General features: G+C 43.7%; 1 protein-coding gene, 1 non-coding gene and 2 pseudogenes across 4 annotated transcripts in view; 3 read left to right on the top strand and 1 right to left on the bottom strand.

The window, feature by feature from the left end:
• Nucleotides 1-24,283, top strand: part of KANK4 (KN motif and ankyrin repeat domains 4) — a 67,645-nt gene that overhangs the window by 19,211 nt on the left and 24,151 nt on the right. Inside the window, exons 1-3 of one of the 3 annotated variants that reach the window (XM_016140375.2) lie at nucleotides 10,571-10,776; nucleotides 15,431-15,518; nucleotides 21,950-23,878. In XM_016140375.2, coding sequence (XP_015995861.2) covers nucleotides 15,503-15,518; nucleotides 21,950-23,878 — 1,945 coding nt within the window. In that variant the 5' untranslated portion in view covers nucleotides 10,571-10,776; nucleotides 15,431-15,502. Of the gene's footprint in view, nucleotides 1-10,570; nucleotides 10,777-10,811; nucleotides 11,171-15,430; nucleotides 15,519-21,949; nucleotides 23,879-24,283 lie in introns of those variants that run through there. The other 2 variants (XM_016140376.2, XM_016140377.2) reach the window with 2 other exon arrangements.
• On the bottom strand, nucleotides 6,359-6,477 carry LOC118607171 (annotated as a pseudogene).
• Nucleotides 7,137-7,255, top strand: LOC118604068 (annotated as a pseudogene).
• On the top strand, nucleotides 15,939-16,012 carry TRNAA-UGC. The gene has a single exon. It is a non-coding gene; the product is annotated as a tRNA-Ala (tRNA).

Below are 24,283 nucleotides of genomic sequence, written 5' to 3'. Positions count from 1 at the left end.
ACTTGAGAGATAGAGAACACTGTGGTTAGGAGCTTAATCTTAAGAGAGAGTCAGACCAACCTCAGTTTGAATTCCAACCCTGCCACTTGCTAGCTTTGTGCCCTGAACTTATCATCTGTGAAAAGGATATAATAGGACCTGCCTAATATGGTCATTGTGAAATTAAGTAAGTTACCATTTGTTTAATATTGGACAGTGTCTGGTTAATAATAATAGTTATTATTATTATTATTATGTAATAATTATTATATAATATATATTTAATTATATTATATAATTATATAATATATTTAATTATATAATTAATCACTATTGTTATTATGCCTCAGTTTTCTAAGCTGTAAAATGGGTGTGACAGGGAATTAAACTGTAAGCACTTCAGCATTCAAAACTTTTTGCCTGTGGAACTTTCAAGTAATTCCCTTCCAAGAAAATTTCTGTCATAGTTTGCCTGGCTATTGCCCCTCCATTATTATGCAGACTGGGGTTATCGAGTGATGAGAAAGCACCGGACAAGTGGAGCCAATATTGGGACTCCCGGTGACAAGGATAGAGAGAGACTGGCAGAGGAAGGATGGGTAGATGCCAGAGGTGAGGGAGGTGAGTGAGGGAAGAGTCAGGCGGAAGAGTGTGCGTAAGGGATGTTGGAGAACACAGCACACTGCTTCTGGAGCAGTTGCTTTGCTGGAAATAGATACTGAGAACAGCAGAGATAGAAAAGAAAAAATTTAAGACTTTTGCTTTGTGCTAAAAATGCCTTTCCCCTTTGATATATTCTCTAGAGACTGCAATGAAGGTTTGGATTGACTCCAATTTGTTTTTTCCTACTTAACTGCTGTTTCTTTGAACACACACTGATCTGAGGCTGGGCTATGAGATGGCCACCTTTACCTCATTTACAGGGGAGTTGGGATAGTGCTATCTTAGCCCTGAGTGAAGATGGGAAACGACTCAATACAGAGTCTTTAATTGATGTTAGCAACTATTCCTGTTATTGCGCATCATAATTTCCCTGTAGCTAGAGGCTGCAGCAAAGGTCACCAACCAATAGGAGTATGCCCAGTTCTCTGGCTCTCTTAACCACAATAATGGCACTAATTACCTTTAAACTAGCAACACCAAACAGAGTTTGTTTTCAAAGAAACCATTACGTTGGTGTCCTCCAATACCACACTGCAGACCAGTGTCACTAGCATGAGGTTTATAAAGGAAAGCAGTTTGAAATGCAGAATCTGACCTTCGCCTGCTTTACGTATGGACAAGTCATTGAGCCTTAGTTTCCCTATTAGTAAGTGAAGATAATGTTCAATGTCCTGTTTTATTTCTTTGCTCCCAACAGTGGATAATCAGCAGAGCTTATTGAGCACTTGCCACCTGCAAGGGCCTGGCCTGGTGTGCTTAAGGATACCCAGAAGCATGATAGAGGTGCCTTGACTTGAAAAAGCCCCATAATCTGGCAGGAAGAAAATCTGAGACCCTATTATTATCTTTATTTCTTAGTGCTACCTAATAAAAGGCTGCCTGTGATATGCTCCAAGTGCCCAACCACTTAGTGACACCTTTGAGCTGCTGTGGGGTAATATAAACATGGGATGTGAATTCTGGAAACACCTTTTCTTAGTGCATTTACCCACATTAAAACAAAACAAAACCCAAACCAGAACACTATGTGGCCTTCCTCTGTATCACAAGGTGTTATACTGACAACAAACCACATCTCCTTCAAGGAAAAGTTGAACTGGTGAAGTTTCAAAAGCCTCTCTCTCACTGCCTTTCTCTGATTCATCTCTCATGATGCCCAGCCTTCCTCTGGCCATATGCTGTTGAAACTGAGTACTCATCATCCTGTTTGACCCATATCACATATGCCAACTTCTCTTTAGACTGTGCTTGCTGAAGGGCCAGGTGTGACCTTGTGAAATAGTAATAAAAAGCCTTTCAAGTGGTCCGAAAAATCTGGAAACATCACTGGCTTCACCCAGGTGTCAGCAGATTCTTATCAGGCTCAGTTTGGTTTAACCGACTTTCTTGAATGTGCAGTCTGTGCCAAGAAAAATCTTCCTCCCTACCCAAAATGCAGATGCCACAGCCCACACAAGCCCTAGAGTGCACCTGCAACCTGTGTTCTGAAGCCAGGTTGATGCCTCTGAAGGCTTCCGCTGGATTCTGACCAAGGACGATGGTGCCAGAGGTGGAGGCTGCCCAAAGAGGGTGGGTAAAGGGGCGTCCCACTGCAGCGGGCACGTCTGTGCCTACCCTTGAGATGCTTTCACTGAAGTGACCCAGGCAGGTGGAGGTGAGGCTCAATTCCTGGGTTTACTCCAAGTTGTGGTTCCTGAACTATTTTGACTGTGGCCCAATTGCTCCAAGCAAAAGACCTCGTGGCCCACCAAGCCCACCACTCATGCCCACTTTCCAGTGGGAAAGAATTTTATAATAGCAAAAGAAGGGGAAGAGAAATACAATCAAAATGGCCATGCAGCAAATACTCAGGACAAAACAATCAACAAAAACTCTGAAAAGTAATTCTATAAGTAATATAAGTTAATAGAACAGAAACAGTTAAAAACCAAGCTAACGCTGATCCTGCATTAGCAATCAAGTGTCATAGTTGCAAACAACAAAACAAATTCTAGCAAGCTTACGTAGAAGAGTAATTTATTAAAGGATGTCGTCACTCCACCACCCTCCCTGGAATCACTTGCCAGCAGCTTTTTCTTTTCCAAGGCACTTTCTTCCAGTTTGAGGTTTGGTTTGGGGGCTTCTGCCTGCTGAGCTTAGGTCCATCACTAAGTCTTAGTTGTAAAGGAGCCTAGCACTGTAAATCCTGGAGAGGTAGGACTCCTAAGGAAGGAAATAAACCAAACATAAGAAGGGTGTTCACAAGATGCTGGGTATCCAAAAAAGGCACAACAAATATCTTCTGCACTAAGAACAAAGCACCCTTCCTTAGAACTGCAGCAATTCCAGCTCTTGGCTTACATGCATACACAGAAGTTTTGCAGTGTTGTTCAGTGATAGATGGAGGCCACACATCTTTGTAGAACAGAGAATTAATATTCTCAGTAAACTCTTGGAATGAACTAATTTTTGTTTATGAATGCCCAGGTTTATTAACTCTCAAAAACTCATTTATTATGTTCCTAGTTCTTCGTAAAAATGAACTCCTATGTGTGGGGTTTCTTTTGGGGGTGATGAAAATGTTCTTAAATTACATTTTGGTTTTTTCAACAAATGGTGCCTGGAAAACTGAATGTTTATATGAAAAGAGTAAAGCTGGACCTTTATCTTAAACCATATACCAAAATGACCTCAAAATAGATAATCATCCTAAACCTAAATGCTGAAACTATAGAACTCAGAAGAAAACATAGAGGAAAATCTTCATGACATTGAATTTGGTGATGATTTCATGGATACGATACCGAAGCACGGGCAACAAAAGAAAATATAGATCAATTGGACTTCATCAAAATTAGTAACCTTTGTGCATCAAAGGATACTATCAAGAAAGCAAAAGCCATCCAATGAAACTGAAGAATATATCTGCAAATCACATATCTGATAAGGGGTTAATATCCAGTATATATAAAGAACTCTCACAACTCAACAAAACCAAACAACCCAATTCAAAAATGGGCAAAGATCTTGAATAGATGTTTTCCCCAAGATATACAAATGGCTAATCAGTATATGAAAAGATGCTCAACAATCATTAGCCATTAGGGATATGCAAATCAAAACTGCAATGAGATAAAACTTCACATCTACTAAACTTACTAGGATGGCTATAATAATTTTTTTAAATGGAAAAAAATGTTGATGAAGATATGGAGAAATTGGTACCCTCATGCACTGCTGGTGGGAATGTAAAATGATGCAGCTGCTTTGGAAAACAGTTTGGGGGTTCCTTAAAAAAGTTAACCATTGAATTATCATATGACCCAGAAATTTCACTCCTAGGCATATATCTGGAATCAATAAAAGCAGGGACTTGAAAAGATATTTGTACACCAATGTTCATAGCAGCATTATTCACAGTAGCCAAAAGGATGGAATGACTCAAGTATCAATTGATGGATGGATAGACAAAACGTGCCACATATGTATAATGGAATATTAGTCAACCATAAAAATAAATGAAAATTTATATATGCTGCAACTTGAATGGACCTTGAAAACATGCTAAGTGAAATAAGCCAGACACAGAAGGATATATATTGTATGATCCCACTTTTATAAGGTATCTAGAATAGTTAAATTCATAGAAGCATAAAGCAGAATAGGTATTACCAGGGCTGGAGCAAAAAGGAAAGAGAGGAGTTATTGTTTAATGGGTTACAGAATTTATGTTGGAGATGATTAAAAAGTTTGGGGTATATATAGCGGTGATGGTTATACAACGTTGTGCATGTATTTAATGATACTGAATTTTACATGTACCAATGGTTAAATTTTATGTTATATATATTTTACCACAGTTTTTAAAATTATGTTGTGGCCATGTTTGCACAACTCTGGATATACTACAACTATTGAATTGTATAATTTATATGGGTAAATTATATGGCATATAGATTATATCTAAATAAATCTGTTAAAAAACATCCTTTCCAGCTCTGACTATCTCTATAATACATCCATTTATTTAGTCATTGCTTCAACGCCTTTTTATTGAGTTCCTACCATGCTATTTGTTAGGAATAAGGTGACAAATAAAACAAACATGATCCCAGCTTTTTCATTGCTTAAAACACTGTGGGTTTTAAAAATGAACTGTAGCCAACATTTATTGAGTATTTATTACGTACTTAGTGTTGACACAAGCACTTTACATACCTTGTCTCCTGGGGTCCTCACAACTGCATAGTGAGCTGGTTTCTTGAATAAGGAAATTTGTCCAAGGTCACACAGCCAGGAGTTGAACCTGACCTTTCTTCCCTCAAAGCCCATGCTCTTAACCATTCATCATTATATGTGGCAGCTGAGTTCCAGCCGAGAATCTGGTCTTTCCTGGAGACCTGCCCTGAGGTGCACCTGTCAGGCTGGCTGATCTGGTAGTGTTGAGAAGAGAGTTAAACATAAGGTGGAATGACTTCTAAGAGGGAGTGGATTTGGAAAATAAGTCCTAAGTCAGTAGAATTTTGCATGGCCATTTATAGAAATCATTATAAAGCATGCGTAACTATATTTTAAAGTGTTATATGATAGAATTTTAAATACAAAATTGAATTCCTAATCGAATGTATGTTATTATTTAATAGCTAATATATTTATTATTGATTGGATGTAGACCATATGCTAGCCTCTGTTCTAAGTGATTGACATGTATTAATCATCTTATTTAAACATCTCGACAGTTCCATGATGTGTAGGGTATATTATTTTCCCTATTTGAAAAGTTGTGGCAGCTGAGGCACAGAGAGGGCAAGTCATTTGTCCAAGGTTACAGACAGTCAGCAACAGAGCTGGGATTCCAGCAACAGCTCCTTGACTTGGAATCAGACTCTTAATTGCCATAGAACTTACTCTTTGATTATGTTAAAATGTGCAAAGTAGGCAAGATGAAACTAGCGTCAAAATAATTGGATTATGGTGATTTTCTCAACTTTTTTCCCCCCAGATAATTTATTTTTTATTTCTCGAGAATACATCATAATAGTGATGATTTTTTATGTATTTTAATTTTTTTTCAATTACAGTTGACATTCAATATTACATTAATTTCAAGTGTTCAGTATAGAAGTTAGATATTTATATAACTTACCAAATGATCTCCCTGTAAGTCTAGTACCCACCTGGCACCATACCTGGTTATGACAATATTATTGACTATATCCCCTATCGTGTCACCGTGACCTTTTTCATCTTTGTACTTCCCCGTTTTATTTGGCTCTCTTTGATTCTGAAGTTGCCTGTGCACAGGCACAAGGCAATCCAGGGCCACCGAACACGCAGGCAGTGTCCTGGGACGTCTCCCGGCATGTGTTGAATGTGCAGCAACTCTGTTGGCTGCAGCTGCCCTGCCTCTGCTGCAATCTTCTGCAGAGGGTGTGTCCCCTTCTCATCACACTGAGGATCTTTCGTTAAAAAAGAGTCTGTGCTGCACCATGGATAGGAGTAGCACATTCACCGGATTTGAATCTTGGCACTGATAGTATCAGTACCTGGGCAACTGCTCTGAGTCTTGGCTTTGTCCTTGAAGAATGGAAATAACTATGACTTAATAGGGTTATTGAGGGAATTATTATTATTATTATTATTTTATTTATTTTTTTTAGGTGAGACAACCCTTGGTTGACCTCACAAATTGCAAGGACCTTGTCAGCTTATGATCTCTTATTCTTTTATTTTTTTACTCCTACAGCACCTGGTCTTCGTAGGTGGTCTCCCATCCAGGTACTAACCAGGCCCAGCCCTGCTTAGCTTCTGAGATCAGACAGGATCGGGCTTGTTTAGGGTAGCATGGCTGTAGACAGGAGAATTAAATTAATGGTGTTGGAATGAACTTTGAGTGACTGGCACAATGTAGGGTAAGTAAAGAACAAGGCATTTTGATGTTTATATAGCATCTCCTTAATGGTTAATTCATGGGGTTAAACATTTTTCATGTTTTAACCATTGGTATTTCTTTTCCGAGTTGCTTGCTCATACCCCTTCTTCATTTGCCTATTGGCATCTTGATTCTAAAGTGTGTTTGAATCAAAGATGAAGAGCCTTCTGGAAGAGTCGAAAGGAAGGAAGGGATGACGAGCGGAAATATTTTCCCTTGCAGCCCTGATGCCTTTCTAGTGTTAGTGTATCCTCCTCTCTTCCCACAAGTGACCAGTTCCTCCCTGAGAAATTTTCACCTACTTTAAAGGGGTCAATCTTTAGAATAGCTGATTCCTTCCTGGACTGCTACACTCACAGGTCTCACACGCATGATTTCTCTCTCCGTCTGCTTAAGTTGTGTTTCTGTCAGAATGGTGGTGGCCAAAACAGTCTGCTCTGAGAGGCTGTGATTTCAGCAGCATGTGTACCTAACCAAGGCGCACCACCTCACGCCAGTGTAATCACACAGACCACAAATAGCCGACCTTCCTGGGCAAAGGGCAAAAGCCTAAGGGACCTCTTAGATCAAAAGCACATTCTAAGTCTATGGTGGTGCTACCCTGAACAAGGCTGATCCTGTCTGATCTTAGAAGCTAAGCAGGGTCAGGCCTGGTTAGTACTTGGATGGGAGACCACCTAGGAAGACCAGGGGCTGTAGGCATAAGAAATAAAAAAAAAAATAAGGGATCAGTAAACTGACAAAGATCCTTGTAATCAGGGAGGTTAACCATGAGTTGCCTTGCCTTAAGAAATAAAAATTAAATAAGTAAATAAATAATAAAAAGCACATTTTTAAGATAGTTCCGTCTCTTTTCCCCTCTTGTCTAGTTCCTGACTTGGACATCTTCTCCCTATCATGGGACAGAAGAGGCAGAAGTTGGAGGTTTCTAAATTACAAAAAAATCAAACCTTCTCTCAGTCAATGATTCCTGCCAGAATAGTTCTTGTGGAGTCCAGGGGATTCTTTGGGTGGTTTGGTGGTTACATGAAGTTTGCTACTGGTCTTAAAACATATGTCTGAATCAGGCATAAGGGTAGGGTGGTATCCCAGACATGGCAAGGGCCAAGGCCATGGAGGGGGTGCCCCGTCCCCAAGGAGACACGGACTCCCCTAGAGAAAGTTGTTGGGGTTTCTCATGAAGACCTTCTCTCCTTGTGAGGTCACTTCTTGGACAGCATCAGCACTGAAGCTTACATCCTGGCATTCGTTTGTCTCCTGCATTTACCTGCATGCCCAGTCCAGTCTGTGCATTTTAGAAGAGAGGATGTTAGAGTAGGAGACGGAAAATCCGGATTGAAGTTGAGGCTCTGCCTGTTGTTTTAATTTAGTGACTTTGGGAACAAACTATGTTATCTCATCTGGAAAATGGAGGGTAACATTCCCTGTTCAACTCCTTGATTGACCATGGAGTTAAATAGTGTACTGGGTAAGTTAGAAAGACACAAAAGACAGGAGAATCTCTCCTCCTTTTGGAGACATAGGCGGTCAGCACAGTGTCTGAACATCTCTGTAGGACCCAGAGAACGGAAGTGCTACTTCTCTCCGGAAAGAGATCTGAAGAAGTTGGGGAAACTTGATTAGGGGTGTATGCGTGTGTGTGTGTGTGTGTGTGTGTGTGTGTGTGTGTGTGTGTGTGTGTGTGTTTGTTTTCCTGTGGGTCTTCGGTCCTAGCATCTGACCCAAGCCGATTAGTGAAATTGCTGGGACGGGGGCAGTGTTGGGAGCCTTGTATTTCCTTCCCTCATTCTTCTATTTTTTTAAAATCTGATGAGAGGCCTTGAGCCTATCGGAAAAGCAGAAGTACTCCCTTAGTACTTAAGGGTGTACCTGGAGAAGCCACGTATGTTTAGAGCTATTAGTATTGTGGATAAGTTCAGTTTCACAAACTTTGTAGAGCATCTAGGTCATGATGCTGGTTGGGAAGACAGACACAGAGGCAGCAATGAGGGTGATGCTACCTGCTGCAGGAGAAGGCGGACAGGAGCAGTGGAAGCAGGAAGGCTGGCTGCTGCACTGGGAGGGGTTGCTGAATGGAGCTAGGAGGCCATATGGGAACTGGCCAGTATTCCTGGAAGAATGTTGGGTCTAGCAGAATGGTGCAGCTCTGGAAGTAAGCCTCTCACTTCTTTATCTTGAATAGGGAAGAATTTATTTAGAAGGAAAAGAGAATGCTTATTTTTGTCATGTAGGTAAACTAAACGGACAGAGTGGGTGGCTGGAAAGTCATGGGCTCTAGTTAAATGCAGAGCTATTTTTCACTCAGCTTCCTGATGAAATGTCATATGCCTCTAGCCATTCTCTAGCCAATTTGGAAGGGATGGTCAATGATCACCTTAAATCTGTCAGCGAGGCTTTTCAGTATGTTTTTTCATATAACCTCAGAGTTCAAGATATATTTCTGATTTTTTTCAATTCTGGTGGTTTGGTCTGTGTACTCAGTCAACACAGAAAAATACTTTTAGCAGTTGAGAAAAGTGACTAATGGTGTTCCATAACCTTGTCCATCACATCATCCCATGCCCTTTGGTAAATCTCTCAACCTCTCTCTTGAGCATTATGCTCTAGAATCTGCCCAGAAAAATAAGGAATGTAATCCAGTGTAGTGGGAAGAACACAGAGTCCTACCCCAGGAATTTTCATTTTCATCCAGATTCGCTCCTGCATGAGCCAGGGGAAGGGACTTAGACTCTGGCTATCATTTCCTTCACTTGTACAATGGCATTCTCATCACTCTCTGGCTGCCTTAAGCTGGTGTGAGGATAAAGGGGATCAAGGATGCGAAGTGCTTTCTGAGTGTGCTGGGCTGGATGCAGGCAGCATTTCAGGGTGACACTCAGCTCTGGCATCAGTTTCAGCGTGGGTTAGACAGGAATCTGCCCTGGCCTTTGAAAGCACATCTTGATTGGTTGTGTCTGTGAAGGTCGGAGCTGCTTAGACATGTCTTACTGATGGAGTTTCATTTCCTAGGACAGCCTCATTTGGCTAGAACCACGTAAGGTCAAGTGTCCTAGGTCCCTGTAATCCTGAGCCTGCATACGGGAGCCCAAAGAATTCCTCCCTCTTTTTTGACTACATCCACCCCCTGTACCTCCTTCAGGTCCAGTAGTGGTGCTGGGTTTGGAGAGCCTGGAGCCTCTTTGCCCGCTCCTCGTACCTACCTCTGCTCTATAGAGCTGCAGCCACAGTGGTCTGGCTGGGACTCTTGACAGCACCTGCCTGGGACACTGAGACCTTCTTCCTCTGGCAGCTGCTTTCTCCCTGGCGCCTGCACCCACCCCTCTGAAGTCATTGGTCAGACCTGCAGCTGGAAACCTTGCCCAGACCTGGATCCTCCCAGTAGGTACTTCCTTGATTTTCTTTCTTCCAGAATTGGGTGCATTTCTGTGCTCGGGGCAGCTGACTGGTAGAGAGTCAGGAAACAGGAGCTGCCTGCCTGGCCCCGGGGAACTCACTGGTCATTGTTTCTATCTACTGCTTTGCCCCACAGACTTCCAGTCACTGAATAATCAGGGTAGCCAGCGAGCAGTCGGTCTGGGGCTTGCTCACAGAAGCTTCACGGTTCTGGGATCCCAGGAGATCCGTGTGGGAGGACGATCCTAATGCAGAGCCAGGAAGATGGAGATGCAGTACTGAAGGGTTTCAACATCTAAGGAAGCTGAGTCTTCATTAGAGCAATTTTACTAATGAGCCACATCATCTATAGGGAGAAAGGAGGAAAAGTATAATTAATTATGAACCCCACAATGAGCACCTAGTTTGGGGGGAGTCAGGGCAGGAATGTGTGTGCTGTTTCAGTGGTTTTAAATGTGCCCCTCTGGAATGGTAGCAGCTCTGGAAACTAACTTTCTAACTAAAGGATTTGAGCTTGCTTTCTTTCTTTTTTTTTTTTTTTCCCTTTTTTTTTCCCCCCCTTTTTTTTTTTTTTTTGCAAGATCCAATATCAGCCCATTGAGTATTGAATTTCTTCCTGACCCCACTCCCCTTTTCCTTGGAGCAAAAAGGAAGTCAGTATTTGCTTTTCCAGCAAGGTCACAGATCACCTGACCAAAATCCTTTAACAGCTGGGAAGCCAGTGCTGCTGTGCTGAACTCAGGAGCAGTCAGCTCTGTCCAGCAGCCCGAACCTCGCTTTCTGCGAGACTCCTGTTCCACGCTATGGCAGGAGGAGGATGCCAAAAGAAGGTAATGTGGCCGTGGCTTTCCTCATGACAGTTTTCTCTTCTTCAAGAAGCTCCAGATTCAGCTCTGCAATGCAGGCAAAAATGACAGACACTCGCAGAAAAATGTGGGAATTGAGTTAATGAGATTGTGTTAATGTGTCATTTATTGAGCATGAGTTATCTCTTTGTTTCCCGGGGTTAGTAGGAAGTGAGCCGGCTGGAGAACTCAGTTGGCAGAATCTTTTTCGGGAGTGCGTCTCACCTCCCCCGGCGACTGGGCTGCAGCCCTCTCAATGGTGAGCAGCGCTGCCGGATGCCTCCTGCTTCTTAGCACAGGGGACATTTACACTTGGAGGCGCCTGGCCCCGGAATGGGATAATGGGAAGCTCCTATCATTTTGGCAGGATCGGTACAAGGTACTGGTAATTTTTTTTTTTTTCTCTTTTGGAAGGAGTGCTTTGTCTTTGCAAGTAATCGTGCATGGATTGACAGGATCGCTGTTTGGTGTGCTACCTTGCTAAATATTTGACTTTGTAAGGTTGAATTCTCCAAGGATTCTCATTGCAATAAGGCTGTGCTTTGAGCCAAGCTTTCTTTTCAAGGAAATCCAAGGTGCTATTTATTTTGGCATGCAGCCTGTTCTGGGATGAAATACAGCAATTTTATTATTGCAGAATAAAAGGAGGTTTGAAGAAAACAAAAGTACAGAACTAGGTTTCAGTTTCAAAACTAAGTAAAGGAAGGTTTTTTGAATTCAGATTTGAGGTTAGAAATGAGATGGAAATGGCATCATAAAAGAAATCAATGTGGCGAGGAAGAGGGTGTGAGTGTATACTGTAGGAGTCGGGCTGACCCAGGGAAATCCATGCTCCTGGGCATGGACTCTGCTGGAACCATTTCTAACGCGGTCTGGGTGTTACACATGGGGGCATCGCTGTTGTTTGCCAGTGACTGCCTCCTTAGTGGATTTTTGAAAGGATAGCCTCAGTCCTCACCTCTTTACTGTCCATTGGCTTTGAGAGGCAGGGTGGAGTGATAGAGTCACACAAACTCTCCTGCCTCTAATTAACTAGGTAACTTTGTATGGGCCGCATAACTTCTTCGTGCCTTTGTTTCCTTGTTTGTAACTTGGAGATGATACCCTGGACTGACTGACTGCCACATTTTAAAATACAGGGAGGGTTGAGAGTGGGGAGAGACAGAAATGTGTCCTGTAGGAATTCTGACTTTCACAAGCTTACAGATTAGTATGGGAGGAGAGCCAGAGAGAGAGAGATAAAGCTGTGTATACTCAAAACATCTAGAAAGATGAGCTAATGAGAGAGGTTGGGACCTAACTAGGCATCATTGATTCTGGGATAGGCCATAAACAGATGAAAAGTTACATAACAACACCTGGTATTACAAGGTTCTGAACACTGGGGGATACAACTTAATAGAAGGAGTAATAAATTGCATTATGTCAAAAATTTAAAATGTTCCAGAAGGTTGCAAAATTCTACTTTAAAAAAGGAATTCTGTCCAACAGAGCTATTTTTTATATTCTGTTGTATTGCAAACAAAGTAGCATGTGTCGATGTGGCAATTGTTCCTTGGTTCCACTCACCTAACCACATCAAACATCTACCCGCTCAAAAAAACCCCCTTAGCTAAATTCCAAGGTGTCCGCCATAAGGATCATGCACCAAAGTGGAGAAGCCTGGCGTGGGTGGGTGGGGACCGGAAGTGGCATGATGTGGGCATGACATTTCCCTTTTTTCTTTCTTGTACTCAGCCCTTTAGAGTGAATGCGTGCGGGTTCCTCTTCTTCAAAGAGTTGGGTGTCAGGTCTATTTAATTTCTGTAGTAAAATTTAAGTCTAAGAGAACTATTAGGGGTCTCTATAGAGTTTTTTTTTTTTTTTTAAATAAAACTTGACCTAATGCGTGCGGCATAATTGTTGGAAGCCCTTTGATCTGATATATATGAAGGGCTGAATCCTAACTCTAACCAAAGGAAGTAAGTGTGATTGATCTCTCTGAGGTGATGGTGATTCATGCCACCAAAGGTCCACCTGCACCCAGGTGGCCCCCTCTTGCTGGGAAGGAGCCTTATTGCTCAGTGTCCAGCCCTGGAGAAGCAGATTATATGGCCAGAAGGCCTTGCAAGAGAGCAGTTCTCTTTCTCCATGCCCAGAAGATACTTTATGTACACTTGCAAGAGAAGCAGATAAGCGTGAGGGTCAGGAACGTTTCCCCTTACTAGGAGAGCTAGGAATCAGTCATGGCATCAGGGTGATTTATAAGGGTGGACAAATGTTTACAGATCACTTTTGTTCTAGCACAGGCTTAGAGTCGGCTAGACTTGAGGACAAATTCTGTTCCAACTCTTGTTTGTTAGGTGACTTTAGGCAGGGCTGTATACTCTCAGCCTCAGTCTCCCTATCAGGAAAATGAGGACAATAATAATCCTCTTGGCGTGAGGGCGTGGATTGCGTGAGATAACTTGTTTATGTCAAGGGCTTCTGTTGCTCAGTAATGTTATGGGGTGGGAGGGGGAGGAGAGCTAGAGAGGCCATGATGATGGAGAAACGGGCCGAGGGGCCAAGGTTAGGGTTTGTGTCCTCACCGTTTTCCTCCCCAGGCTTCATCTCCAAGCTGCCGAGCGTCTCCTGCGCACCAGCCTCTGGGAAATTCCACCACTCACTGCAGCCTGTGGACTTGCCAGTGTCCTTGCCTGAGAACCTTCTCTTCATTTTTAAAAAAATTATTATATTTATTTTCAACATTAGATATAATTGACATAGAACCCATTATATTGGTTTTAGGTGTACAACATAATAATTTGATATATGTATATACTGTAAAATCATTGTCTCAGTAGTTTAGTTAACATCCATCACCACACATAGTTGCAAATTTTATTTTCTTGTGATGAGAACTCTTAAGATATACTGTCAAAGCAACTTTCAAATATACAATAAAACATTATTAACTATAGTCACCATGTCGTACATTACATACCCAGGACTTATTTATCTTATAACTGGAAAAGTGTACCTTTTGACTACTTTCACCCATTTCACCCATCTCCCTCCCCCCACTTCTGGCAACCACCAGTTCATTCTCTGTATCTATGAGCTCAGTTTTGTTTGTTTTGAGATTCCATATGTAAATGAGTTCATACAGTATTTGTCTTCCTCTTATTTAGCATAATGCCCTTAAGGTCTATCCATATGGTTACAAATGGCAAGATTCCCTTCTTTTTTATGGCTGAACAATATTGCATTGTGTATATATGTACCACATTTTCTTTATCCATTCATCAGTCGATGGACTCTTAGGTTGTTTCGGAACCTTCTCTTTCTAACAAATGTGACCCTCCCTCACCCCAAGTTAGAACCTCCTCTACTGCAACTTTATGTAGATCCAAACTCAAATCCTTTCTGCCTTAAAGGTGAATGAGGTACTTAGTGCTAGCGTTGCCTCTGCAAGGAGTGTCTTTGCCTATAGAAACCCTGCCTGCCCTTCTGGGCTCCGTCATACCTGCATAGGGAAACACCCCTCTGACAGCTTCTAGGAACACATTTTGGAGAAGTGAAGGCCAAGAGCAGGGCTATTGGCTTTGGAGGCAGCACTCATAGAAAGAGGGTACACGAAACTTTCTGTTGGGCAAACTTTAGACTTCCTCTTATTTGTCAGGCTTGATAATTCCTAGGCCTCTTTTCCAGTTAACTTGTTTGTTCCTCTTTTTTTTTCTGTCCTGGGTTGCTCATCCTTCTCTGCTCTCTGCTCCCAGTTTCCCCTAACCCTTTCTTCATCCTTAGTACACTTTTCTGATCTGAGTTCAAGCACATTGAAATTCCTAAAATAATCCCGCTTCTACTGCTGATATGACGTAGATAATTAATTATTCTGATGTATACGGAGTTACGATCCCCCAAAAAACAATTTCCTGGGTGATTTATTGCAATGGGGGCAGAAGACAGGTTATTTACCATCTGAAGAAAGAGTCCAGGGAATAGATTAAAACTTTGAGGAGAATTTATGATCAAGCCTGAAGGTACCCTAATTTAGAGTCGGGACAGTATGCTGCTTGAGTAGTTATTGATGCCTTCTGGCCACCTAGGTTGAACTTCCCCTTGTTCTGTATGTGATTGGAAATTGCCTCAAAGTGTTGGCCCCTAGTCTGTACTTGCAATTATCTCATCTTTGTCTTGAATCTGACTGGGATGTCATAGATCATTTATAGGTACTACGATTTCAGCTTCTTTACCAAATGGATTGTAATTCTCTTACCATGATGGGGATGAGTAGATTTCAGCTCTTGATATTATGCAAAGATCACTGTCCTGGTTATCAGGGCCCTGGGCCTGGTTCCAGCTCCTTTCGCTAATATGATGAGAGGCCTTGCACTGAGCAGTGAGCTTCCGAGTCTCAGTTTCCTCATGCGTCAGGTGAGAGGGTTGGACCAAATGCTTTCTTTGGTGTCAGCAATTGCTAACATTCCATGAAGGCACACCCAGGATTAGACTCTAGAAGTGCATACAGGCTTTTAATATTCCTCCTTGGAGAGCTATGAGCTCATAAATGCCCCGGGAGAAAGATCGAGATGGGTTTTACTTTCTTTGGTACTATGATCCCTCCTACTTATTCTAACTCTAATAAGACTCTCCAATTTTCTATCCTTTCTTTCAGAACTGTCTGACAGATTTTACAGACCTATTGGATGAAGAGTGCCTGAGAGACTGACGGTCAGCATTCCTTACGATGGAGAAGACAGATGGTAGGCAGGCTGCTTTGTATTCCCTGGTGTAAAGTGAGCATTTGAGTTGGAAAGGGATTGTTACTATAAGTCCTGGAAGTAGCCTAGGGGAGGCCTATAGGAGACATTCTCCAAGAGGTGGTGCTGGAAGACCCAAACCATTTGTTTCAGCCATGAATAAGAAAAAATGGTAGGAAATGAGAATAAAGTCCGATGTTTATATCAGACTTGTGTACCTTTCTCATCTCTTCCAAGCTCCAAGAAGGGAGCAGGATGCTCTCACTCATTATCCTCATTTTAGAGGTGAGGGAATTGAAGTCTAAGAAGGAAGCACAGTATGGTGAAATTCTTACCTGTGTAATTCTCCTATTATGCAGTCCCCTCATGTATCAGTTAGTTTTGCTGTGTAACAAACCACTCAAAAATTCAGTGATCTAGGGTGGCTCCATAGTGTAGTGGTTAGCACGTCTGCTTTGCACACAGAAGGTCCTGGGTTTGTGCCCCAGGTGGAGCCATAGACCATACCCCAAGTGTGACACACCCCGCTGACGTGCCAGGCCCCCCGAGTGCACTGGGGGTGCTCCAGGCCCCAGGTGCACACCATGAGCGTGTGGGAGGGGACACCTAGCCTTCAGAGATCCAGTTCTTAAGGGGAAATGGCAACACTCACGGATAAGGGGTGGAAGTGGGCAGGGGGTGGGGAATTAAAGAGGGGGGAAAAAATTCACTGATCCAAAATAAAGTACTTATAATTTCTCAAAAGATTCTATAGGTTTTGCAAGGCCATTATTCTGGTCTAGACCAACATGGCTGACCTTTGCTGGGCTCACATGTCTGTGGTCTTCTGGGTGACTTGGCCAGATGGTTTATAATGGCCACACTCACATCCCATGTCACCCGGGGCATTGGTGATAATTTAGCCATGTGTCTTTCCTTGTCCAGCGGTCTAGCTGGTAGTTTGTTTGCATGGTGACAGAAGGGTTCCAAGCACAGCAAGAACACATAAACCCTTATGCGCAAGCGATTTTCAAGTCTCTGCATATGTCACACTTGCTGTTGACACTTTGGCCAAAGCAAGTTACAAGGCTAAGCCCAGGGTTAGTGTAGAAAGGGAATACCCAAGGGTGGGGTATAATTCTAGCAATTTTTTCACATAGTCCACCACATCTCATAAAGAAGCAAATATTAATACCTACTTCACAGGGTCAGTAAGGGACCGAATATGGTAATGCATGTAAGGTTTTTGAGTAATAACTACCTAGCATAACAAATCTCTCAATGAATGTTCCCCTCCCAGCCCTCCCAGGAAACTTGCCAAAGGTCAAAGACTAGACCCTGATCTCCTGACTCTAATGAAATGCTTTTTCCCAGATCACGAAATGTCAGGAAACAGGAGAGTCTATAATCCCCCTTGAATCACATGGCCCTTCACTGGTGCAGGACTTAGGGACTAGACAGCAGTTCCAGCCCTGGTTCTTCCTTCTTTCCAAATGCAGCCCCCATCTACTTCAGGAGTCTGCTTTTCTCCCCGGAGAGCTGCCTTTTCAGTGCATCCCTGGAAGTGGTCCCACAGAACCTTAGCTAATTCCCTGGATGCCCTAGGGGCCTGTCATTCCTGCCTGCCTCATTTGTCCCTGCTCAGCATCCTTGCACTGCTGCTCTGCATGTGATTAACCACAACTACCTCAAGAGGCACCCCTCCCTTCAGGCACACACATCTCACAAAATAAAGGCAGAAGAAGGAAAACCTTCCATTGTTGTCTTGACCTTTTGAAGAGGCTCCTTTAATTCTCCTTCTGCCCAGCTGTGTTTTTTGCCTCTTTCTCTCTAGTGCCTGTTTTTCCCATTTACTTTAGCAACAAAGTATAAGATTTTTCACTTATTTTTCTCACTTTAAATGCCTCTAATGGGTTTGCTCACCTGCTGCATTTCACTTTATTCCTCAAGGTAATTATTGTGGCACCTCTCCTCTTCCCTTGTCTGCTTCTAATCCCCTTTTCTTTGTCTATGTAACTCTTAGGCTCGTGACTGTGTCTAAATGTCCTTTCCAAGGGTCTAGTGATCTGGCATACTTTCAGACCGAGATGCTGTAGGGAATTCTAGGTAGCTTTGAGTCTCATATATCTTAATTTTTTCTTTTCTCCTTACTCATTTCCCCAGTATCTTCAGAATTATTTTCTTGGACTCTTATTCTATTTAGCTCTGTTAGGACCCTCTTGAGGCTGTAGTCCTAACACAGTTAAAGATTCCAAGGAGAGGGCACATTCTTAGCAAATCTCCCTTGTGCCCTACTCAGTACCAACCCATCCTTGCCTTCTGGCCCCTTTGTGAAGCATATATGCCATGATCTCTACTGCATTAGTGCTAACGATTGTAACGCTGTAAGTCAGTTATTAGTGTCACCACATTACAAATGAGGAAATTGAGGCATGGGGAAATTAAATAATTTACCCAGAATCAGAGATGGGAGATGACAGAGCCAGGATTCAAATCCAGTCAGTGTGGCTACGAGTTGGTTTATTTGATCTAAAGTTCATTTTGAGCAGAGTCAGTCCTGCTAATTAATTCTCGCACTGGCCCAATGCCTGGAATTCTGAGCTCCTGCACACTTGTCACCAGGTAGAATTAAGAGGAGCCGAGCTTAATGTGAGTGTAGGTCTCACAGCATATCTGATCAAGCTCCCTCATTGAAGGTCTAGCATTCCTCTTGCACTGGGAGAAAGAGAAGGAATGCAGGGTGGCAGGTGGCAGGCAGGGCAGCACAGTGAATCACTGAGCATGTGTATCTGTGTGTGTGTGTATATGTGTGTGTCTGTGTGCATGCGTGTGTGTGTGTGTGTGTGTGTCTGTGTCTGTGATACCTCATAGTGCTAGCTTAGGAAAGCACCCATTAAACCTGGCACCCATTAAACAGCTGCTCAGTTTCACAGACTCCTTTGGTTCTCTTCAATCTCTCCTTGTGGAAGATTTTGCCTTTGAATCTCCTGCTTCTTACTTGATGCTATTATTGTATCTGTGCTCTGGACCTGCCCCCAGAGGCCGCTGGGTAAACTGGTGCATTTCTATTGAATAAAGGCAAAAAGAAAATAAATAATGCACACTCTCCTTCAGGAGAGTTCTTTTCTTTCTGGGTCATACATCTGCTCTTCACTTAACTTTAGACAAATATCCCCTCTCTGATTTGGCCCGTCCCTGTAACCCAGGAGGCTGCTGAGTAGACCAGTCGGCCCAAGTATAACTGAGCACAGCTTGGAAAACTAACAGAAACTACTACAGTGTGCACATGTTTGAAGGGAAGCAGGTTGGTTAAAAAATTGTGTGGACGAATGGAAACTTTTTTGGAGATTTTGGGGTCTGGAGGAGTGTTTACTCCTTATCTGCCTGGAATCTAGGTATCTGCCACAGAAGCTCTGGAACCAATGAGGACCATCCCAATACCAGCACCAATGCTTCATTCTGTTTCCTGAGGCAGTTATGATGTCATTACCCACAGGCCCTGGGGCTTTACTTAGTGTTGAGGCTGGTAGGCTTGATTATGTCAGTGTTCATGAGTTTAGCCTTCCTGTGTCTATTGACTTTGTTTAGTTCTTTGGAGATAACTGCACTTCCCTAAGCACAGAGGGCCACCTGACAAGCATGTGGCATCGACCAGAAGGAAAAATCAAACTGGCAAGTGGGAAGAGCTCAGCCCCCACATGTCATCGCCCTTAGGGGAAAAGCAGCCCAAAATGTGTCCCTGGTAACACCATCATTTGCACTTTTCCTTTAACCTGCCTCTTCCCTCCATTGCCTTTAGAATGTGCTCTCCTTGGAATCCTTCACTTTGACCATGTCAGCTGTATTACAACTAGTCTTCAGGCCTCCAGTTTGTCCCTGTTCTAATCTTCAGCAAGAATGCAGTTTATGGAATTACTTTTGACCAAGTCACTGCCTTGTGTCAAATCCTTCAATGACTCTCATTATATAGAAAGTGAAGTCAAAGCTTGTTAGCACGCATACAAGTTGCTCTATGGTCTGGCTCTTGCTGACCTTTCCAAATTTGTCTTTCTTCTAGCTTTCACCCTTCTCTACTACACTTTAAGTTCCTGCCATATCAACTGTTATTTACAGAACCCTGAATCACTGTGGAATTTCACACCTCCATGCCTTTGCACATTTTTTGACATATATCTAGAATCTGCTGCTAGATATATCTATTGCTGCGTAACAAACCAACCCAACGCTTAGTGGCTTAAAACAATCATGTATTATTAACACAGGCTTAGTTGAGTGGTTTTTACCTGGGGTCCCTCCTGTCATTGAAGTCTGATGATGGCTGAGGCCACAGTCATCTGATGACTCTTTTATTCATGCCTGCCATGGAACCTGGGCCAGGATGGCTGGACTGGCTCAGCCTGGCTAGGCATCACTCTCTTTCCCTCCACATGACCTCTTGTTACTTGGGCTTCTTATAGCATGGCCATCTCAGGGAAGTTGGACTCCTTACAGGGCATCTGTCTTCCCATGAGTGTGCATTTTAAGAGACCCAGGCAAAACTTGCAGGCTTCTTATGACCTAGCTTTGGAATTATGTCAGCATCATTTCTGCCATTTTCTTTTGGTCAGAGGAGTTATAGGCCAGCCCAAATTCAAAGGGATAGACAAGTAGACCTTATCTCTCAATGTGGGATTCCCTTACCTATCTAGAGAGGGTAAGAATTGATGGTGGCCATCTTGGAAATTAACAGCTACAATTTCTGTCAACCTCTTGTTCTGACAAATCGCTATTTGTTCATTTAATACCCAGACATATTTCTCTTTCGTGGAGTCATCCCTCTTCACCAAGGCAGAATTAACCTCTAAGTCCAAGAAAATTATTCTGGATAAACTGGGAAAACAAGTCAGGAAGGAAGACTATTCCTTGAGCATGTATCTGTTACCATCCTTGTCAAACTACATTGTACTTGTTGGTGTTTCTCCTACTTGAGCATGCATTTTTTGAGAGCAGGTCAATATCTGATTCATTTCCGTGTCTTTAGGATCTAGCTTAGCAACCAACACATAGATGCTCAATAAATAGTAGTTGAGGTAAGTGCATTGAATTATTGCTATTGTAATTTTGCCCCCAGGGTCTATTACCCTTAGAACCAAACAATCAGTCAGTCACAAAGAATTCATGGAACCCCCACTGTATGATTTAAGCATATCAGCCTCTTTTATGGTGCTTCAGTTCTTTATATTTTGGGTTTCCACAAAGAATAACTATAATATTGAGCATATATTGACTGTTTCTCACTGGTCTTGTTCTAAGCACTTTATATGTATCAATAATCTCATTTTACCTATTATTATTCCCATCTTATAAACGATGAGACACAGGGAGGCTAGGTAATTTTTCCAAGGTTACAGAGCTGAGATATAGACCAGGCTCCAGAGTCCATATTCTTGGCCTCTGTACTCTCTCCACTGATATTCTCTCCTGAGCTCAGCATTTTCAAAGCATGATGTCACATGACACCCCTTATTACCTCAAAGGAACAAAAGCTATTTAATCCTAAGAAGCTACTTGGAGATAAGTTCCCATGGATTTGAGTACTCGAAGGACTGATGTGTTTCAGGGTCCTCAACTGGAGTCAAGATCAGTGGTGCCTTGGTGTGATGGAGAACTTTTTGATGTACCCTGATAATCCGAGCTGCCCTGAAAAGTCATGAGTCCCACGTTTCTTGGAGGATGTACGCCAATGTCCCTTTTGGCATTAATTGTCCCTTTTCCTTCACTACCTTTTTTCCGGTCTGTGAAAAATATGGTATTTCCTCACTTAGAGGCATGAGTTTTTGAAAGTGAAATTCATGTTTGTTAAGCACTAAGCAGTCTTCAGGTGGAAAAGAGGATGGGCTCTACGTGATTATATGTTCCAGTTCTCTCTGATCTTTGTACCTAGAGGCTCAGGCTTCTGAGGAAGCTTAAATAATGTAGAAAGCATAACTCCTTGATGTCTCTAGCTTTACTAAGATCTACTGGTGCCTATTTGAGTAATGCGAGGTTCTCTTTTAATGTTGAGACGATTACGCACCTCATCCTTTGAAAACCTCCATCTTCATAATTGCCAATCAGTACCCTGATTTGGCAAATTCTTGGCCACTTCACTTCAGCAATTACATGACTCAAACCTGGTTAAACAGTATGAGACTATTTTATTTTGCTGGTGTGTAGGCAGATTCCACAGTAATAACTAATGCAAATTGGAAACTATTCCCTCTATTTCCTGCAGACATTGGCTAAGTACACGCTGATTTAATAACACTATTCCTTCGCACAGCCAAAAGACTGTGAGCATCTCAGATAGTTTAGAGGCTGGAACATTTAGAAGTCTCACGAGAGGGCGTTAAATCAAAGTCACAGACATTAGGCCTCACCACCCTATAATTCTCACTAACGTTGTGCTTCTTTTTCACATGTCTTATGTCTCTCAGCCAAAGACCAGTCCTCTCAGGGGGATGAAGAGAAAGACCCTCCAAAGAGCCACCCCTACTCCGTGGAGACCCCATATGGTTTTCATTTAGATCTGGACTTCCTCAAGTATGTGGATGATATTGAGAAGGGACACACAATCAAAAGGATTCCTATCCACCGAAGGGCCAAGCAGGCCAAGTTTAGCACTTTGCCCCGAAACTTCAGCCTTCCCGACAGCGGGGCTCGCCCCCATGCTGCTCTTCCCCAGCAAAACTGGTTCCCAGTGGTGCCAAGGAAGGTGTCACTTGGGGCAGAAGAGCGAGCACAGTCACTGCCGCCTGGTGACCCTCAAGCCACCGCCAGTGGAGGTGAGGTGAGCTACCATAGGAAGGCCCTTTTGGGAGAGACTGCCAGACAGCTGGAGGCCGCTGCATCCAGGGAGGCTGAGCTCAGCTCTGGGTATGGGCGGCCCCAGCTTCTGAGAGCATCCAGCATGCCCGCCACACTGCTGCAAAACAGGGCCTCAGAGGACCCCAACCTAAACTCAGGTCCCCCCACCTCTCCTGCCCTCCCTCCACTTGAGGGTGAGGACAGTGTCAGTGATGGCACTTTTGGCCCTGCTGAAGGATTTGCAGGTTTTCACAGCTCCTTCCCACGAGCAGCAACCCAATCAAAAGTCAGAGAGTTTGGAGACGTGGTACCAGGGATTCCGGAGTTGGTCCGGGAGGGGAGCGAACCTCCAGAGGTTGAAGAAGAGGCTCCACACCACCTGCCTCTCCCAAGTCCTCTTTTCTCATCTGAGAATGCACTTGTAGTTCTGGAGGATGCAGAAGATGAACACAAAACCAGAAAAGCAAAGGTGGTGGTTACCTCTGGCTTGCCAACACCAAGCCCCCCACCTCTGCCATCGCCTATCCCTGAGAATGAGCTCCCCTTAGAAGAAATCGAGCTCATTATCAGTGAGATCCCACCCCCACCACCGGTAGAGGTAGATGTGAGGAGCATTGGCATCCGGGTCACAGAAGAAAGCCTGGGCCTTGCCACGATAGATCTTGGCAGCATTTCCAGTCTGAAGCAGCAGCTCTTGGACCTTGAGGGCGAGTTGTCTGGAAGAACTAAGGAACTGGCCCAGGTCAGAGCTGTCCTCCAGCAGCAAGAGGAGGAAATCAAAGCTAGGGGGCAGAGGATTCAAGAACTAGAGTGCACTGTGGCTCAATTGGCAGGAAAGCTTAGCCATGAGAACACCAAAGATGCCCACGGCCAAATTGACGCTATGGTCAACACTGACCCACTCCATGGACTATTGACCAGGGAATTGTGTGACAAGAGCATCGGGGTCAACCTTCTGAGTAGCATGGGATCTGAAAGCTGGGGGGCCAGAGGAGAAGAGAATGGCTTCCTATGTGGGCAGGACAGTCACAAACAGACGGTTCAGAGCCCAGCAGAATCGGTGCCACCACCCCAGCTGTCACTGCCACAGGGACCTGAGATGATCCTCACCTCCTCTTTACATAGCTGCCTCTCCACTGAGCTCAGGATTGAAGAAGCAGGCTCTGAGCCAGAGGGAGACTCTCAGTCGGGAGCCGAGGGTCCGGACTGGGGAGCAGGAAGCCCTTCACGGAGCAGCGATATAAAGGTTCCCCCAGCTAGGAAGGAGGAGGCGAGTTCAGAGCTGCCAGGGAAGGAGTGTCCCGGAAGGCCACCGAGCTCACCCGCAGATGCCACTATTGGGCAATATGTTAAGAAGATCCAGGAGCTCTTGCAGGAGCAGTGGAGCTGCCTGGAGCATGGGTACCCAGAGTTGGCCAGCGCCATCAAGCAGCCTGCCTCCAAGCTCAGTAGCATCCAGCGCCAGCTCCTGAGCTCCCTCAACCTGCTGCTGTCTGCCTACTCTGCTCAGACTCCACCCCAGAGGGAGTCCCCGGCCACCTCCTCCCCTCCGCTAGTGGGTAAATACCAGTGCTTGAGATGGAACATTTCTTCTTTATGTGACAAGTCAAAGGGAAAGGGGGTTTTAATTGCATGAATATGTTTTTAAAAGATTTAAGCACCTCCAAGAATGCAGTGTAATAAAAACTGATTTATGTAACAGTGGAGGCTCTGTGCCTCTACTCATGTCCTTGCTCTAAGGTTAAGATTGACTGCAGGGCCACCATGTATAGCTGCATAGATATAGCTCAGGGCACAGAGATGCCAGCTAGGGAGGGTACATTAGAGCTTAAGTCTAGCCCACTCCTCACCTGCCAAGCCTGCAGCACTGTGTTTACCCCGAAGGGTGTCGATTTCTCATTTGCATTTGCACAAAGGCAACATCTATGAGAGCAATGGCCCTGGCTGTGTGTGCTCTAAACCTC

This window comes from Rousettus aegyptiacus, unplaced genomic scaffold (assembly GCF_014176215.1).
Source record: "Rousettus aegyptiacus isolate mRouAeg1 unplaced genomic scaffold, mRouAeg1.p scaffold_m13_p_1, whole genome shotgun sequence".
Lineage (NCBI taxonomy): Eukaryota > Metazoa > Chordata > Mammalia > Chiroptera > Pteropodidae > Rousettus > Rousettus aegyptiacus.
Note: the sequence above shows the minus strand (reverse complement) of the source record. Positions and strands in the feature narration are given on the sequence as shown.